The following is a 19,358-nucleotide window of genomic DNA, read 5'->3' as shown; positions in this document are numbered from 1 at the left end:
GGAAGATGTCATCCTTAAACTTCCACCCTAGGTCAAGCAGCTAACGATTGCTAGTAAACTTGGAAACGACGAACGAAGCTTCTCGGATTTACTACTGGTATTCAAAGGTAAACAAAACAAAAGTGAAACGTTAGTTTTTCATCAAAAGCCGTTGCCTTTACAAACACTATATTTTATGTTGTTTGCACATCAACGTCGGAAGCTTCCTAAAGGCCTGCTAGCTGGAGTGTTTGCAACTAGCAGTCATTACTTTTTATTTAATGATATTTTAATAATAAAATAGCGCCACCGTTGATCAAATGATGTAACTTTACACACCCCCATTTACATTTCGGCTTCTGGGAGCTAATACCTGTCCTATATCCATATCTTCCTTGATCGTCACGTTAGCATGCTAATGGTGCATGTTTCGCGTCGACGCGAATGAGAGCCATTAACATGCACATATGCACGCATTTCAAACTTGTTATATGCTGCGTTAAATGTAAAGAAAGTCAAACTTTAAGGATACGTTAGTATAGTAGTGGTCATAGTTTAGTTTATTTCGAACGTGCATAAAGAACGTTACATCGAAACATAATCTGATTCCCCATTTCAGCAATGGAACATGCCCGAAAATTTTTTTTATGAATTTATGTTATTGCTATAGAACGTGAACAATAGTCCAGCAACTGCCTATATTTGGAAGGCATGATCTCCAGCAGGAGATCGTGCCACGCAGTGTGAATCCCGGTACGTTCCTAGCATCTCTACAAATTACAAAATTGTGCAGAAATGTATTTGATTTCAGGAGTTCAATTAAGACAAAGAGACCAATTAAAGGCTCAGGAAGTTTTTGCAGTTCTTTTTTGGATTATTGTGTGAACCAGTATGTTTACAAATTTTATGAGACAATGAATTTGGGCTTTTTGGATGACTTTTTAAAAACTATAATCATGAAAATGAGTAAGAAATCCAATTATTGAAAAATTTCACTCCTCATGAATCAATAGGATATAAGAGTTTCACTTTTTGAATTGAACTACTGAAATAAGTTAGTGTTCACAAATATTCTAATTTGTTGAGATCATGTGGTTGTTGTATGCACAATGTCACCTGGAAATAGCTGTCTTAATAAATCCTGTTAGAGTTGGTGTGTCTTTGCTGTTAGCGTTTCTTTTTTGGTGTCTTTTCTTAAGCATGACCGGCAGGAAGTGAGAGTGAGTGAATGACTGTGAATCCCACAGGAAAACCAGAGTGGACAAGCTGAGATGAGAAGACATGTTCCAGGAACCATTCCTGTCCAGGCTGCAGTGCTCCAGTTCACTGCAATAACCACATTTTGTTTTTGTAACATTTTCCAGCTTTGTGTTGACATCGAAGCATTATACCTCTTCTGCTCCGGAACCCATCAACCAATCTCCTCTTCAGCAGGCTCCCTGGGTGCTTTGACCTCATCGGCCGGCAGGCAACCTCCTGGAGGTTGGTTTGGCTCACAGACTCCCCCAGCAGCCTGTTCCCCACATACCAACAACAGCTCCTTGGGTTACTGATGTAGACATTAATGTTGTTAGCTTGCAAAACCCATGTCTCACCCACTGTATAACCCGTATGAGAACCAAAGAAGACAGGCAGAGATGGACTCCCGTAGGGTCTCTTCTCTGCTCGGTGTTGGATCCAGCCTAGGCTCTTCCGCAGGTCCATCGCAGGCTTCTGACAGCAAGACGCTTTCCTCAATGGTGCCCACATACCAATCCATGCAAAGAGTCCCGTTCAATGAAGCCCTGCACAGGTCCGGCGCCACTCATGTTAGCAGAACCACAGAAGAGGTGAGACTTCAGGCCATGCACCAGCCGTCAGATCAAGACATTCGCCGGCAAGAGTTTATCTCTGGGGGTGGGGGATTGAGCTCTTACCACAGCCTCAGCAGAGGTTCTGACAGCAAATGCAGTGTTGGACCCTTGAACCGGTTGTCTGGCTACAGCCAACCTTCTGCTGACAAATCGTCTGTTTATTATCCGTCGTCAACTCCAGCAGGCTGCACTGTGCTCAATGTATCGAGTGAGTGTCAGCGGGACTTTTGCTCCATTCCAGGCTTAGACGGTTTTGACAGGCCAGACGTAAAACAATCTGCGGCCTCTTCTGAGCGCAGTCAACCTAAGTATACCTCTGAGTCAGCGGCCAACATCCTTTTGCACTTTGGACTTGAAAAGGAGGACTTAGAACATCTTATCGCCTACTCCGAAGACCAGATTACGCCTGCCAACTTGCCGTTCATCTTGCGCCAAATCCGCATTCAGAAGGCCAAGAAGGCCTCAGATGCAGATCGGTCAAAACCATTTCCTGAACCTGCGGCAACCAGTGGCACTGGCGGTTTGGCCACTTGGAGCAGTTCTGGAGTGTCTGGGATGGACCAGGGGGACACCGCATCTCCTCTTCTCCAGTCTAGTAAAGTCATTGACTATGGTCATACACGCAAATACACTGGCAGTGTGGGGGAGGATGCTGCGAGCAGAGCTGAAAGTGCTGAGAGCGACACTTTGTTGATGATTGACAATTTGGATAGAGGCGCACGCACTCAAGAGCTGGCACAGCATGCGGCAAGAAGCGCTTCCCAGGACCAGGCAAGTTCTGGCTCTTCTTTCAGCTCCATGCTGACCTCGGCTTCTCCAAAAAGTAACATTGCAGTCAAAGGAGAGCGGATCCAAGCAATGCAGACTCAACAATCAATATTCAACTCTTTCTCCCAGCCAGTGAAAGACACAGACATGCGAGATGTTCCATCTCAAACCCCGAAAGCCCATCCTTTTAAACAGGTGGAAACTCATCCGGAGCCCACCTTAAAATCACAAACCCCCTCCAGTCTGTTTCGTGGTGTCCATCCGAACAGACCTGGCCTTGTGGTCCTCTGTTCAAATACCGCCAGTGAGAAGCCTAAGGGTCAAGGTTCAGCTGGTGCAAAGCAGGCCAAAAACCTTGAGACCGTGGAGCAGCCGAGGCGGCAGCAGCAGCAGCAACAACTACAACAGAAGCAGCAGCAGCAGAAGAAGCAGAAATCGCAGCCACAAAAAACGGACAATCAGAAGCCACCAGCGCTTCAGAAGCAGCAGGTGCCCAAGAGTGAGGCCCAGCAGACACCCATAAAGCTACCCACCCAGTTGGGACAGACGATGTGGCCACCCACTTTCACCACAGCGCAGTCACTTGATCACCTGCCACCTGCGTTCAACATTCCCAGCATGTTGAAGGTGGACAGACAGCCCTTGTTCCTTGTGGATCATAGCGCTGGCGGCATACATCTTCCACGGGCTCACCCAGCGCAGGTGGTGGTCTCCAAGGGTTTGCCGACGGCAGCCATGATGCAGGATTATGCTGCGGCCACGCCCAGAGTCTTTCCACACTCGTGTTCTTTGTGTAACAAAGAGTGTGCGCTCATTAAGGTGAGTGGACCAGTGCTGTGCTCTGTTTTGCTGTGCTTGTTCTTTTCTCCCTTTTGTCACACTTGAGTCTCATTGGTCGTCTTCTACGTTTGAACACCAAGAGGATGACCAGCGCCAGTGATGAGGACTTTTTTTTTTGTCACTTTGATGTTACATTGTGTTATTTATCTGACAAACTACTGTATATTTGTAATTGTATGATTAATTTCTGGACATTCTAATATTTGACAGAAGACAATTTTGTGTCATCATTTTGGACCTTTTCATTGATTTTTGGGAACCCGGTGACCTTCCATTGTGACAGCAGCTTTCCTAAAGCCTTTCCCTGATCCTATATGATGGCTACCAAGATGACGAGAGGACGAGGAGAAGAACCAAGTCATGATGATGTTGTTGGGTTTTTTTTCATGAAGAAATGATTTTACTTCTTGGAGTGACTGACACCAAGGACTTGTTACTCTTCAAGTTGTAAATCCAGCAAGGAAACAAGTACTTCTCATGTATCTGTTTTTATGAATCCAGTGGAATATCAGTCGTCCTAATGATCATTGTGGTGATGATGTTAACATCTCTTTTCGCCTGCTAGGACTGGATCGCTCACCAGAACACAACCCTTCACCTTGAGAGCTGTAAAGTCCTACGAAAGCAGTCAGTGTTTTTTTTTTTTCTTTCCCTCTTGAAACTAAAGTTCCGTAGCTATAGATGACCGGTGTCATTGTTGCCCTAAAGGCCTGAACCTTGACCGAACTGTTTGATAACTCAGGTATCCAGATTGGGATGGAGAGTTGCGTACTGTCTGTGGTAATGAAGGACAGAAGTCCACATCCACCTCACAGTCTCAGCATAAGAAAAGCCAGCGTAGGAGTCGCTCGTCTTCCCGCTCTCATAGTCCTCGGCGGCGGCGGCGCAGTTCAAATACCCGGCGAGACCGGAGGAAGAGTCGCTCACGTTCGCCTTACACCCCCAGATACAGTCGCAGGTTCTGCAAAATTTTCCCTCTACATGGTGGACACGACTTTCAGACTTAAGACTGTAACTTCACTTTATCATTCTTCCAGGTCGCGTTCTTACTCCACAAGCTCGTCGTCCAACCACGGTCGCTCGCGCTCAAGAAGCTATGAGAGGCGTCGCTCTCCACGCAGAAGCCAGGAGGGGCACTCGTCGTCAAGGAGGAGCCGCGAGAGGCGGTCCTTGTCGCAGAGCCGCCGCAATAAACGCTCTTCACCCAAGAGAAGCCAGGCTGGACACTCGTCGAGGAGGAGCCGCGAGAAGCGGTCCTCGTCGCAGAGTCGCCGCAATAAACGCTCGTCACCCAATAGAAGCCGTGAGAGACGTTCTTCCCCCAGGAAGAGCCTCGAAGACAGCGCCACCTCATCCAGGAGCCACCAGAAGTCAACCAGTGCAGAACGACTTGCTAAGAAACTTCTGCAATCATCAGGTGTGACATACACTTTGCCTCACGTCTATGAAGACGTGAGACACAACTACAAGCACTGCGTCTTGACCATTTTGTCTTTGCCTTGGTGCAGCTGTCCAGTCTCTGTCGAAGCAGTCCGATGTGGAGGCTGTGGTTAAAACACTGGCCCCTGCCTTGTTGGCCGAGTTGGCCAAGATGAAGTCACCTCCTTCACAAGAAGGCACCTCCTCTTCGCAGTCCTGCACAGCACCGAAGATATCTTCTGCCTCCTCCTCAGCAACAGCCACCAAAAAGAAGGCTGCTAAAGTGATGCCGGGCCAGGAAAAAGATTCATCTGCAAAGATTAAGGTTGATGCACATGATGGCGACATAGTCAACGGTATTCCTTTTCAGGTCACCACTCAAGTTGTCATTTTGTGCTCCTCTCTGCCTTTGAACAGTCTGGTAAAAGCTCTGCTCCAACCATTGTGACGCTAGAAGGAATTGTTAATTCTCTTTCCTATGGCGACATGGTCGCTGCCGCCAAGCAGTACGGAAAAACCAAATCAGTTGTTATGTTTCGCTCCAGACTGCAGGTACCATTTTTGTTGGTTTTTTTGTTTTGTCCGCATCACACATTGAAAGTGTAACCTGTGCCAAACATTATTAGCAACACAATATACCTTGATATATTGAAAGTAAACTGTTAATGAACAAAAGACCTGTTATGTTGTGTACTGTCATGCTATGTCCTTACTGTAACAGTGCTGTGTGTGCAGGCAGTGGTGTGTTATGAGAAAAAGGAAGATGCAGAGAAACTGAGGAACGTGAGAGAATTCAAACTAAAAGGATTTCCAATCACTGTAGTGGAAGAAAAGGTGGGACTGCTAGGTTTTTTTTTATCGTGTGTATCAACATTTATGTGTAGTCGTTGAATCTCAGTGAGTTTGTGTTTGGCTACAGGAGACGGTCACCAAGAAGAATTCTCAGACGTAAGTTGCCTTGCTTCATTCACCTCAGCTTGGTTTCATAGGAAAGGTCAGTAAATGGATACGGATTGGACACCCGCCAAATTTTGGGGACAAAAACGTCAGATCCGGTCCAAAAGCCCAAACTATCACATAAATGCTAATTTTAATGTTGAGCGATATGCACTGTTGCACAGTAGCAAGCTAACACTGTTGCTAGAGCTTGAGTCAGTGAGCCTTGCCCCATTATGTTAGCTGTGTAAACTTAATTTATGTGCAAAGAGGATAAATGTTGCCATTGGAAATTCCTTAGAGCTAACAAGAAAGCTGTCATTCACTGCTCCGTTGGGTGATCCTTTTTCGCTCTGTTTTGGATATTTGTCTTCCTCCAAAGTGTAGTGTTTGTTGCTTAGGTGTAGCAGCCTTATCGTTGGTGGCCTCGCCAAATGGCATTCTCTTGTTTTATGTTTGGTCCTCAGATGGCATATTAAATTTATGGTAGTGAATGCTACTACCACGGCATGAAATTGTCATTTTGCAGACATTCCAAGTGGCTTAATGATTATTTTCATTTACAATGCAGAAGTACTTCCAACACGGCTGACACGGTTTTGTTTACTTTCCAGCCTGCTGCAAAAACAAAACACTTAACGGCAGCTGCCATAAAGATCGGGTGGGCTCATCCTCCGATCTCTGATTAAATAAAAAAAGAAAAGAAAAAAGGCAAAAATCAGCCCAATCCAGGGATCAGGACATCTCTAGTTTTTGTTGTTTTGTGAGGTATTTCTTTGAGGTATAGGCCGCATCAAATGTGAAGTACTGTATCTCTTTCTACACTGGGATTATAATTCTTTTTCCGAAGACTCCCATTTAAACTTCTGCACAACTTTGTCAATGTTATTTTGAATCTGTGCTTAACTTCGTGTGCTTCTGGGTCTGGTGACCAATCAAGAATGCTTTTAAAAGCAATGCACATTTTTACAGTTAAAATGGGAAGCAGTAGCAGTATTACTGGAGTCATGTTGTGGGCAATAGAATTTTGTCCTTTAGAAGAGCAGAATATTTGTTGCACAGTTTGAACATGGTGCTTTATATGCCTATATTACGCAAACACCTGCATGCACACCTATTACTATAACAAGAAAGGGGAAAAAGTGTAGTAATGGTTTCCGTGTCGGCCGACATACAAAGTTGCAGTATCGGTATAGGACATGTAAAAGTTATCGGGCCATCCCTTGTAAATATAAAAGGCTGCATGAATCCTTTCATTATTTTTACCAGAAAGCCTGATGCCTTGTCCAGTGTCTCTACCACTCAAACATCTAAATCAACAAGCGCCCCTTCTTCAAAAAGTGCTATACCTGCTGCAAAATTGTTGGTTTCCAAAGCAAAGAACATCTCAAGCAAGCATGTCATCAAGAGCGAGAAAGGAGCTGTGAAGAAAGGTCCAGTAATAGCACAGTTAAAAAAAACTTCTAGTGTTAAGACAGCTCAAGGGTCAAAGGTCATCAGTAAAGCACCCAAAGGTGAAACTCTAACAGACATAGTTATATCAGGAGGCACCATCGAAGAGGAGGAACCGTCCAAATGTAGCACTGCAGAAGAGCAACACAATCTGGAGGGCTCATCTGAGCTGAATGACACCTCGTCCAACATCTCTACTACTCAAACATCTAAATCCACTAGCACCCCTTCTGTAACAAGTGCTGTACCTGCTGCAAAAGCCCACGTGTTAGTTTCCAAAGCAAAGAACGTCTCAAGGAAACAGGTCATCCAGACGGAGAAAGGAGCTGCAAAAAAAGGTCCAGCAAAAGCACAGTTAAAAACCACCTCCGTTGTTACATCAGCTCAAGTGTCAGAGGTCATCAGTGAAGCACCCATAACTCTGGTAACAAACAAAGTGAATCCATCAGGACATGCCATTAAACAAGAGGAGGAGCTGTTCAAATGTAGCCCTGCCAAAGAGCAACAGAATCTGGGGGTGTCATCTGAGCTGAAATTCAAAGAAGAAGAGACCACACAAGGAGAAGCGGCCAATGTTGGACCAGCAAGTGTGACAGAACCTCGAAGAGACCACACCACAAGGGCCGAAAAAACACCACCAGAAGTGGCCATTTTTAAATCAGCAAGTCTGACAGTACCTCCAGGAAACCACACCACCAGGGCCAAGACCACACCACCAGAAGCAACCGATGTTGGACCAGCAAGCGTGACAGAACCTTCAAGAGACCACACCACCAAGGCTGAACCAACACCACCAGAAACGGCTGATGTTGGACCAGCAAGCCTGACAGTACCTCCAGGAGACCACACCATCTGGGCCAAGGCAGCACCACCAGAAGCGACCGGTGTTGGACCAGGACTGGTGGCAGTACCTCCAGCAGCCCACACCATCAGGACCGAGACAACATCACCGGAAGTGGTCAATGTTGGACCAGCTAGTATGACAGAAACTCTAAGAGCCCACACCACCAGGGCCGAGACCGCACCACCAGCAGCCGACAATGTTGGACCAGCAAATGTGACAGAACCTCAAACAGAAGAGGTGAGCGACCCACCACTTCCAGAACCTGACCTTCTAGAGCCAATGGAAGTGGACACTTGCACAGCGGCTGAGAAGCAACTTGACAAGAGCACGGGGAAACGGCAAAGTACTAGGCACCAAGCGGAACCTGCAGGACCACTGGCGTCTACCAAACTTGATTCACTAATTGAGCAACCAGATGAAGCTGATCTGGACACCAAGCTAACACGGGCAGGAGACAACACACAAGAACAGAAGCAGCAAGGTTGGCCATACTCCTACAATGTTGTCAAAACGGTGACTTGTTAATTTATAAGAGTCTTGTTTCCATAGCAATGGCAGCCAAGATGCCACTAGAGGCAGCAGCCAAGACGCCACCGGAGGCAGTAACGGTGCAGGATACGACATCGTCCCACTGCTCTGATGCAGCAGCGAGACACACCATCGGAGAGATGGTGGAACAACATCTGCATCAAAACAGAATCAGTAAGTCCGACGCATTGTCAACAATTTACTACCCATCACTAAACATTGACATTGTCAACATTGTGTCTGTTGCAGTGTGTCTCAAGAACAAAACCTGCTTCACACCAAGAGTAAGATGTTCACATCAACAGTCTTACAAGCATCTTCAAGAAAAAAAAGCAATTACGATGTTCTGTTTGTCCAGTTTTTGTCACTTAACAAGAAGCAGCTGTTGATCACACACCTGCCCAAATATCATGACGGTTGCTACAGGGAGGAAGACGTCGCTCAGTTGTTGAAACCATTTCGATTTAAGTACTTGGACGAGAACATCTATGTTATTCCTCAAAAATGCATGGTAAGTGCGAGGCTTGCACGATTCTGGACAACGTGAATAACAATTTTCTTGCTTGGAATTAAGATAGCAATTCTCTTGGACAATTTTTTTAACACACCCACACCATGTTCAGGGCCTTGTGCTTACATTTGGAAGAAAGTACTTTTTAATTACAGTGGAACCTTGGTTAGAGTAGTTTTTGGTTAATATAAAAAATGTACACCAAAATTTTGCCTCTGTTTGCGTACATTTTCCGATTAGCCTACAATATGCTGCGTGTGTTGAGTTATGAATCAAGACCAACTGTGTTGTTGTATTTTTATCATAAACATTCTTGTTAGCAACCTATTAGCTTGCTACTACATGAAAACAAGACTTCTGCAGGAAGTCAGCTCCATCGTCCATCTGATGTCATCAGCGGCTGACTGTAGTTATGCCACAAATCTCAAAAATGTTAACACAAAACACATTTTTACAGTTTTACAATTATAGTTTTGCATAAGAAGGAGAGGTTCCGCAGGTCCTTCATACCGACCGCTGTCAGGCTCTACAACACCTGCACCACTTGAACCATGTGTCACTATGTATTCTTTACTTGCGTATATTGCTTGCTGCTGTAACAAGTGAATTTCCCCGCTGTGGGATTAATAAAGTACAATACAATACAGTACATGCACACGTTATGAATTAAATTCAGTATTAGTATTCAGTATATTATCAAATGCTGACACGTATTTGGCTCCATTTTGAATTATTTTGTAGCTGTGATCAAAAGAAAAGCAGAGACTTGAGGTGAGAAAGACAACTGAGTTCAAGAAGTAACTCATGGCAAAACATGAAGGTGGTGTTAGTGTTGATCTCGCTGCCACATGATGTCTTTACCAACAAGCACGTCTTCAATGAAGGTCAAAGTAAATTTAAATGTTCATTTATCACTTTCATGCATAATTTATATGCATTTATATCAGTGCTTTTCAAATAGTGGGGCGCGCCGTGAGAGGCAGGGAGTACTTTCCATGTTACTGCAGACTTGCCAGCATGTACAAATTTACTGTACTCAACATGCAGTTTCACTCTTGAATACGTGTGTATGCTTCACAGCGCTCCATTTTGTTGCATTTTTCTGGTTTGAGTTTCGAGTTCAGTCTGTACAGTACAGATGAACAAATAGACACCAGTTTATCAATATTTCAAATTTTGGGGCATGAAAGCATGCCCTCCTTATGGGGCATGACAGAAAATAATTGAGAACCACTGATTTATCTGAATTTTGAATTGTTTTCTGCATGCAAAACTACATTGTAAAAACATAAAGCCGTGCTTTGTATTAACATTTTTGGCTTTCTGGAACAGATTAGATTATTTCATATGGGGAAAAAAATTTATTTGTAAGTACGTTTTGGTTAGAGTCAGACCTTCTGGAACGAATTAATGATGCTAACCAAGGTTCTACTATATTACTGTATTTGAAAAAACTATAAGAGAAAACTGACTTGCTGTATAGTCCAGAAAAAGCAAAATTAACATTTTTATTAAACTCCTCATTGTCTTATGCTTTAAAGGAACTTCCAATGATCTTTCTGAAGTTCTTCATTGGAGGACCCAGAAGGACAATTGGAGAAATGAATAGAACAGAACCGAAATGAATAGAATGACTGAAAATAATCGATCAAGTCACAAACATGGCATGCTCGCTCACTCCACAGTATATTAATGCGTGTAATAAAGACACATAAAAAGAAAAGTCTTTTTTTTTTCTTTCTTTTTACTTTTTTAAAAAGTAAAAATAAAAAAAAAGAAAAGTCTTTTAATTAATGCAGTCTCCCATCCTGCAAGCTGATGAATGATAGCCAGCAGCAAGTAGAAACCCGGACAGTGAAGCAAACTCCTGTATGGCAAGACTCGGTAGGGGACTGTAAGGAGGAAGTGTCTGTGGTCATGCTAACAAAAGTGCAGCATGAGTCCTTGAGTAGTCTTTGTGATGTAACTATTTAAGCGAAGTTAAATAAATGTATCATTTAGAAATTAGATTGCACATTAGTATGAGTCAAGATTGCCATTCATTTGTGCAGCCCTAGTAGGTGCTTTGAATTGCTGTTATAATTATCTAACTGTGCAGTTGTCAGCTGTGAATGGACACACACACTTTTATTGAATTACTTCATTGGATGTCTCTTTACGACCCGCAGGCGTTTGCTCAACTGGCGGATGCTGAGGATGTTCTGGCTGCTCTTAAAGCTAGCAAAAACAAAGATTTTGCTCTCAAAGGCTTTAAGGAGAAACTCCATCTGCATGTGCTGGGTGAAAACGTCCCCATGGCACCGGTACATAGTAAACACATCGGGACTGGGGGTTGGGGCGGGCAATATTGGCTGAGCCAATTATTAACCTGACTTATGTGTTCCCAGGTTGGCTTTTACAGATCGCTGATGAGGTTGATGAATTCTGTAAGTAAAAATGAACTATTGTGAACATGAGTGTCTTTTAACCTTTTAACTTTGACCCTCAGCCTGTGGTCGACCACGGTACGAGAACCATTTTCATCAAGAACATCTCTCAAAGTGAGACTGCCAGCCTCCGGGAAATTTTGAGAAAGATTGACTTTGTCAAAAACTTCCTGCCTCTCCTTAACAAGGTGAGTGAATGTCTCAACAGCGTGTCAGTGCTCAATGTGAAAGTGATATTTGACCTGCTTGTTACAGCTATTTGTTGAGTTTGAGTCAGATTGTGATGCTGACCGCTTCGGAGTTTGGTACTCTCTCTTGGATCAGTGTCCTGCCTACCAGGTCCACAGGTTGGGTCTTCCTCAAAGTGAATGCACTTGTCTGCGTAAGTTCCTTGGGTCAGACTGACAAAATCAGGATGCAAAATGAAGGCAGCAAGAGCAAGCTTGCTTTTCTTACAGCACCAAGCCTTCCAGAGAAAGCCATGCCCGACAGCAGTGTCGCGGCTGCCGGGGCAGCAGTTCCAACAGTTGAGTTTGGTGTTCCGCAGGGCAGCTCTTCTCCATTTTGGCTAACCATGCCCAAGAGACCGTACCTGTTTCCAACCATATCTTCCTGGTTCACTATCCCAGGTGAGAACCCCCAGTGACTTACCCATTGGACACCTAACAAGGTTGCCATCTCTCACACGTTGTGGTCCTCATAGAGTTCCTCACTATCAGAGAAGAAGCCAACATTGATCAGGCCAAGCATCGAGGCATGGCAGCACCAACGATCATGTTGACAGGTTTACCTCAAGGATATTACAAACACGAGGATGTGGCCAAGCTTGTGTGGCCATATCTTTCCCAAAAGGACCTTCAGTCGCTGTACTACAACGTGATAGTCCTGCCACTCCAGAGGAGGGTGAGGATACTCCAACCTTCTCCTGTCATACAGTTTGGATGGACTTGTGCTCATCATGCCTTGTGCTCTTTGGCTTTGCAGGCCTTTGTACATTTCAGTGAATGGAGTGGCTGCTGCCGTTTTCTCCAAAGTCACTTAAAAAGTGCAGTGTCGGTAGGAGGCTACAAACTCTTTGTGCACTTTGTCCTGCAGCCCATGTGTCCTGAAAACAGCGAGGTATGGACTCTGGGAAAGACCAGTCAAGGTGCTCTGATGACATCACTGACTATCTGACCTGTGCTCTTTTTATAGGAGAACTTGTACAAAAGTCTGATGAAGCTGAGCAACTCTGTGAGTCAACAAAGAGCTTGTGACAAAGCAGTTGGAAGCCATTCTTAAGGAATGCTTTGCATTTTGCCTTTCAGCGTGTTGGCCAAGTGGAGAAACTGGCCGAGCGCCTGCTGTGTGTGAAGATTTCTGAGATCAGCGAGGACGTTGTTAAATTAGTTTTACATTTCGTCTCGTCTCATGCCACGATTGTTAACTTCCTTTCTCTGGCCAACCGGGTACACAAGTAGAAATATTGCCGATCCAAACTCCACCAGGTGTCATTTGTCATTGGGATTATGATCGATCTTTCTTTCTTTCTTTCTTTCTTTCTGTATGTATATATCACTATAGATATGCATTGAGATGGCTGACTCCACAGGCGTTATGCTTGTGCTAGAGAAATCCAAACATTTCTCACCAAATCCTGGCAAAAAGCGTGTAACTTGGTAGGTGTTTGCTACCTCTTTTAATACCTGTGTGTGGGGGTGTGCGTATTCAACATTTTGACACCAGTATCCCTCCCTGCTCTTGTTCTCAGGCTTGCAGTTGAAGGCTTTGAGAGGTAAGGATTCTCATGTGTCTGTCATGGTAATAAAAAAACACATGTAGTCTTGGTGATAACTCATTGATGTGATTGGATTTTAGTGTGAGTATCTTGAAAAGATGTCTGACGGATCGCAGTGTGATTACATTGAACCCCGAGAAGGACAGGAAGGATATCAGCACTCAGGCTGCTGTGCGCTCCACGGTTCTCGCCGCTCCATCAGTTGCCCTTGAAAAAACCACAGAGGCACCACACCAGCGACAAACCGCAGCCAAACATAATGGTGGGAAAACAGTGGCTCGTGACGATAAAGAGAAACACACTGCAACTTCATCTGCTGCTCTCTTGCTCCCTAAAAGAAATGAAGCAAAGGTGAGTTGTGGCATCTCACTTTACTCATATGTTGCATCATCGCATATCTCTTTCATTAGAAGCCAAGTAAGAGCTCACGCAAGAGAAAAAAGAATCAACGGAAAGGAAAAGACAAGGTCAATGAGGATTTTTTAAAACAAACTGTTATTGTTGATTAGTCTTAGGATGTTGACTTCTGTCTTTTCCATCCACTGTCAGGAGGACTTCACAGAAGACAATATTCCTCCATATGCACTTATTTTTGATGAGCAACCTTTCAACATGGATGACTTTGTCACTGTGGATGAAGTTGGGGAGGAGGGAACTAACGAGTCCTCTGCTGGGCACCGCTCCCTATCCAAGAAGTTATCCTCCAAACCTGCATCCAAACAAACCAACACCAGCACCTCAAAAGATTCAAAGAGCTCTGCATATTCCTCATCAGCCTCCTCCAGGTCCACCAGAAGCTCAGAAAAACACAGCCCGTCTTCTCGCTCAGTGTGCGAAAAGTCCAAGGGTTCCTTTGAAACTAAAGCCAAAGACTCAGAGGCTGAATCCCAGATGTGTTTGCAGCCGTCGTCATCCTCTGCTTGTGAAGAAGAGAGGATGACAACTTCAGCGACAAAGGAAAGCTTTCAAGTGTTGGACAGCGTGGGCTATGAGGAGAAGCCTCTCTCAGAGGACAGCAGCCACATGGAGCAGCATCACATCAACCAGCTTGAAAATGACAAAAAACAACTCCCTGAGAAAGATGAGACTACTCCACAAGTTCATACACCCAAAGATAAAGACGAAGCTACCAAAGATCAGGTCCAAGTGATTGCTCCAGACGACAAGTCTCCTCTGAGGGACAAAGTAGACAAGCAGAAGACAAATGTGGAGGACGACAAGGAGGTGACAGCAGAACCTTGTCAAACAAAGGAGGACAACCATGACACACATGTTGTAGAAACTTCAGCTGGCCTGCTATGTAAAGAAAACACTATGGCCTCAGAAGAAGAAGAGGCATACCACGTGATCGATTCTGTGGAAGAGCAGCCAACTTCCACTGAGAATGAGTGCAAGCGCAAGGAAAAAAGTGACCAGGAAGTGTCTTCTCCAAGCAGAGCATCCAAGAGAGAAGAGCAAGAGTCTCCAAAGAAGCACACCACCACTGGACCTCCTGAGGCTGAGCAGAAGCACCAGGTGGTTGATTCTGTCCAAGTTAAACATTCCAGCAGCACGTCGACACCAGGTAGGAGGAGGAGCACACGAGGAAAGACTCAGGGTACATCTGTGAAGGACGAGGAACCCACTTTCCACATTTTGGACTCTGTGGATGCTGAGACGGTCCAAGAAGAACCCACCATCACAACCAGATCTAGCAGAGGAAAAAGAGGAAGGCCATCTAAGAAAGATGCTCATAGTGAGAAAAGAGTTGAAGAAGAAATTACACCAACAAGGAAGAGGACAAGAACTTCACAGGGAACAACCAGAGAAGAAACACCAACCAAGAAGACTGAGTCTGTCCTAAAAGACGAGGTGAAGAGTCTTCCATCTCTGAGAAAAGGAAGAAGAGGAAGACCTAAGAAAGCTGTCCAAACAGCTAAAAGTGAAGATGCCTGCTTAGAAAAGAGAGAACAAGACACTGATGGTGAAGAAGAAGCCACTTTCCAGGTCCTGGACTCTGTGGAGGACGAAATGCTCCATGATCACAAGAGTCCAAAGGAGGAGGACATGACTGACAGCAAACATAAGGAAGGAACAAATGAGATCATTGATTTTTTGAGTGAAGGACCAGCCAAAGAAGAGCATTTAGAATTTGGTGATGAGAAGGAGGGAAAGGATGAACCTGTGGAAACATCACAATGTGCTAAGCGCACTCGACGAGAATGCCATGCAAGACATCTTTTATGTTCTGTATCATCAGAAGACAAAAGCTTGGTGGAACAGAAGAAGGTGCGACAGGTGGAAGAGGTGGAGCCTGAACAAACATCCCCATCGAACTGGAGAGGCAGAGCCAAGAAGAGAAGCAGACTGACTTCTGGTGAGCAGCATCATGATGCCTGCTTAGAAATGAAGGAACAATACGCTGGTGATGAAGAAGTTACATTTGAGGTCCTGGACTCTGTGGAGGACGAGACGCTGCGTGATCACAATAGTCCAAAGAAGGACATGACTGACAGCAAACAGGAGGAAGAGTCAAATGCGATCATCGATTCTTTGAATAAAGGTCTAGCCAAAGAAGAGCCTGTAGATAATGATGATAAGGAGGGCCAAGATGACACTGTGGAAGCATCACAATGTGCTATGCGCACTCGACAAGGACGCCAGACAAGAAAACATTTTTCTTCATCATCAGAAGACACAACCTTGGTGGAAAAGAAGAAGGTGGGACAGGTTGAAGAGGTGGAGCCTGAAGAAGCATCCCCGTCGTACTGTAGAGGCAGAGCCAAGAAGAGAAGCAGACTGACTTCTAGTGAGCGTCATCATGATGCCTGCTTAGTAAAGAAGGAACAAGATGCTGGTGATGAAAAAGAAGCTACATTCCAGGTCCTGGACTCTGTAGAGGACGAGACGGTCCATGATAACAGTCCAAAGGAGGAGGACATGACTGACTGCCAGCACAAGGAGGAAGACACAAATGAGATGACTGATTTGTTTCATGAATGTCCAGCTAAAGAAGAGCCTTTAAATGATACTAAGAAGGAGGGCAAAGATGAAGCTGTGAAAACATCCCAATATGCTAAGCGCACTCGACAAGGACGCCGGAAAAGACGCCTTTTAAGTTCTTCTTTTTCAGAAGGCAGCACAAGCTTGGTGACACGGGACAAGGTGGTGCAGGTTGAAGAGGCGGAGCCTGAAAAAGCGTCCCTGCCCAACTGGAGAGGCAGAACCAAGAAGAGAATCAGACTGACTTCTGGTGAGCATCATCATGATCCCTGCTTGGAAACGAAGGAAGAAGATCCTGGTGATGAAGAAGAAGCCACATTCCAGGTCTTGGACTCTGTAGAAGACGAGACGCTCCATGATCAAAATAGTCCAGAGGAGGACATGACTGACAGCCAGCATGAGGAGGAAGGGACTTATCGAGTTGTAGATTGTTTGGATGAAGGTGTTTGTGTTGGAGTGAAGGAGGAAGAACCAGGTGAAGAAATCAGCCCAGTCGGCACACGTGAAAAAGTCAAACTGGAGGCTGATGTGAAAGAGGAAGACGAGCTGGCGACTGGGGGAAAAGATGTGAAGACTGAAACTCCAACGACCTCTGAGAAGAAACAAACGCCCCCCAACAAAGACGACAGCAGTGTTTGGAAGCTGGATCAAGTGAGCGATGAAGAGGAGGATTTCTCTGACGACATGGCTGAGGAGGAGCTGAGGAGGCAAGCAAAGGAGGATAAGTTGAGCTCTGTGAGGGCAGAAGAGAAGACCATGGGAGCAGAGGAGAGAAAGCCAAATGGAGGAAGTGAGGATGAGGAGGAGCTGCTCACTCTGGATGACATCTCTGACGGAGAGCTGCAAGCTCTGGTCACTCTGGATGAGATCGTGGTGGAGGAAGAAGAAAAGGTGGAACAGAAGGCACCGACGCACTGCCCATCAGACCAATCAGAGGACTGTTTTAACCTTCAGGTAGCTTCTTCCTCTTGATGTGGAGATTCATTATTTTCCATGTGTGATGTTACTGAAGGTCATTTGTTGGTTCTTGTAGACCTTGCTGACTTTAGATGCAGCAGGCGGCGATGATGATGAGAAGGAGGACGACAACACAGGTGTCACAGCTGTCCTGTCTACACACGCTTTGCTTCTAACTACAGGGATACAAGGCGTGATGTTTTCTTTCCCTTCAGAGGACAACGCGGCCATGGTGACGCTGGACCAGGTGGGACAAGTTGAAGAGGTGGAGCTTCAAGAAGTGGCCCTGCCCAACTGGAAGAGACAGAGCCCGAGTCCTGGTTAGCATTATGCTATCTGTCAAAGTAGCACCGCTCGCCACTTCTGCTACTCTTTTCTTCTCCTGCAGCCGGGAAAGCTAGTGGAGGGATGGAAGTGGTTGTCAAGGACGCCCCACCACCATGTTTGCCAAGCGACCACCAGGAAGACGCTGATCCAGTGGAGGGCAGCGCTCCATCTGCTGGACAGACTGGAGTTGTGAGCAAACGGCAGGCGGAGCTTATTGAGGCAGGAGCAAAGCGAGCACGTTCACAGTCTCCGTATGTCTCTGCAAAATTTGAACTACCCGCGTTCAAACCCAACAACCCTCTTGGTACAACACACTTATAGTTCAATATTGTACTCTTTTTACTCTTGGTTTACTCTTCATTTCCTGTTGTGTGCAGGTACAGAGTTTGTCGTCCCCAAACATGGTTATTTCTGTGAACTGTGCTCCATTTTCTACATGAAAGAGAGCACAGCCAAAGACATCCACTGCAGCAGCAAGAGACACTACAGCAACCTGAAGGTACTTTCCCCCACTCTGTCATCTTTGTTCAACATCATTTATTCATTCAACTAGTACAAATGGGACTGCACGCTGTCTTTCCACAGAAATATTACCAGTGTAAGAAGTTGAGAGTGTCAACTCAAGGATCCATCTCCGATTGAGTTCTGAAAGGTCCATCATGTTGGCGACGCTGTGAATTACTGTGATTGAATACTAAGTTTAATCTTTTACATAATTAGGCAGTAAAGCATAATTTTACACTTCTTTTTCCTTTAGATATTTCTGTACATTTATCTAATCATTAATTAAAATTCAACTCATCCACAACATTTGCTGTCGTGCTTTCTGGACGATAAATTATTTGACACACTGTACACTAGAATGAGTTTCCTCAGAAAAAACACAAATGCAGCTCATGTCCTAAAAGAAAATCGTCACCCTGAAAGCTGTTTTCTCGGCAAAGTCTGGGCCTGATATGGCTGAGCTTGACTTGAAGTCAGTCCTGAAGTGAAGCACTGTATAGGAAACATTTTCTAGTCATCATGTAATCATGCCAGGATAAACTATGCAGTGTGTCAAAACACTGAAGCAGGTAGCTCATTTCCAAAAATGTATTTTTGCCATTCAAGCTAATTTTAAAGCCATTTAACAACTCTAGTGCTTTATGTGAAATATTACAATTCAACTGTTGTTACTATATTTCTTAAATGAATTCATATAAAACAAGGTAGGGAAAATATTGGTATCAGGTTTTTAGCACTAAAAATTGCTGATGTGCAGATTGATACTGAAATATCAATAACACCTACCAGAGAAACAAATTACCTTTAAGCATTGTATGTACAGTCCCACACAATATACACTTTGGGAGTCTTGTCCACAGTCATGTTTATTTACAACAACCAGTGGTCTTTCGGGCTGTCAATTAGAGCAATTAATAGCTGAGCAGTGTGCCTAGGACATGTTTACAATGCAATGTTTCTGGATTCTGCCCACCATCATGGCGGCCAAACCCGTGCAGGGCATACTACGGAAGTGGATGGCGAGTTGGCAGTCCTGTTCAACGTGTCCTTAGTTCCAACAGACTGAAGCTGACTAACTGAGCAGTGTGCTGCTGGGTTTACGCATTACGCACTTATCCAGGCGGAAGAAAAAGTAGTTCCCACCAACCACGTATGATTTAGACCTCAAGATCTCAAGAATGTAGTTATTTTCCACTGTGTTCTTGTTCATGATATACATTACAGTTACATCGAATGAACGACGTATCAAAGTATC

The 19,358-nt window shown here is 44.8% G+C and overlaps 1 protein-coding gene across 3 annotated transcripts; it reads left to right on the top strand.

Moving 5' to 3' along the window:
• Positions 1-2: 2 nt before the first annotated feature.
• On the top strand, positions 3-18,407 carry LOC129194716 (uncharacterized). Of its 3 annotated transcripts, none has more exons than XM_054800024.1 (32): positions 3-107; positions 1,411-3,419; positions 4,006-4,067; positions 4,183-4,398; positions 4,478-4,857; positions 4,949-5,184; positions 5,277-5,411; positions 5,595-5,693; positions 5,779-5,807; positions 7,065-8,572; positions 8,641-8,793; positions 8,869-8,903; positions 8,978-9,130; positions 11,299-11,433; positions 11,518-11,556; positions 11,619-11,744; positions 11,812-11,938; positions 12,015-12,185; positions 12,260-12,459; positions 12,541-12,675; positions 12,751-12,789; positions 12,864-13,004; positions 13,120-13,214; positions 13,307-13,330; positions 13,414-13,684; positions 13,744-13,800; positions 13,883-17,269; positions 17,349-17,409; positions 17,488-17,592; positions 17,661-17,903; positions 17,977-18,098; positions 18,185-18,407. In XM_054800024.1, the coding sequence occupies exons 2-32, from the start codon at positions 1,566-1,568 to the stop codon at positions 18,239-18,241; spliced, it is 10,395 nt and encodes a 3,464-aa protein (XP_054655999.1). In that variant the 5' UTR covers positions 3-107; positions 1,411-1,565; the 3' UTR covers positions 18,242-18,407. The 3 variants fall into 3 exon arrangements, with proteins under 3 accessions (XP_054655999.1, XP_054655998.1, XP_054656000.1); XM_054800023.1 differs by having other exon boundaries at positions 8-107; positions 1,344-3,419; XM_054800025.1 differs by lacking the exons at positions 11,812-11,938; positions 12,015-12,185; positions 12,260-12,459; ... (1 more) ...; positions 12,751-12,789; positions 12,864-13,004 and having other exon boundaries at positions 30-3,419.
• Positions 18,408-19,358: the final 951 nt, after the last annotated feature.

Source organism: Dunckerocampus dactyliophorus, chromosome 15, assembly GCF_027744805.1.
Source record: "Dunckerocampus dactyliophorus isolate RoL2022-P2 chromosome 15, RoL_Ddac_1.1, whole genome shotgun sequence".
NCBI lineage: Eukaryota > Metazoa > Chordata > Actinopteri > Syngnathiformes > Syngnathidae > Dunckerocampus > Dunckerocampus dactyliophorus.
This window is presented reverse-complemented; position numbering and strand designations above follow the sequence as displayed.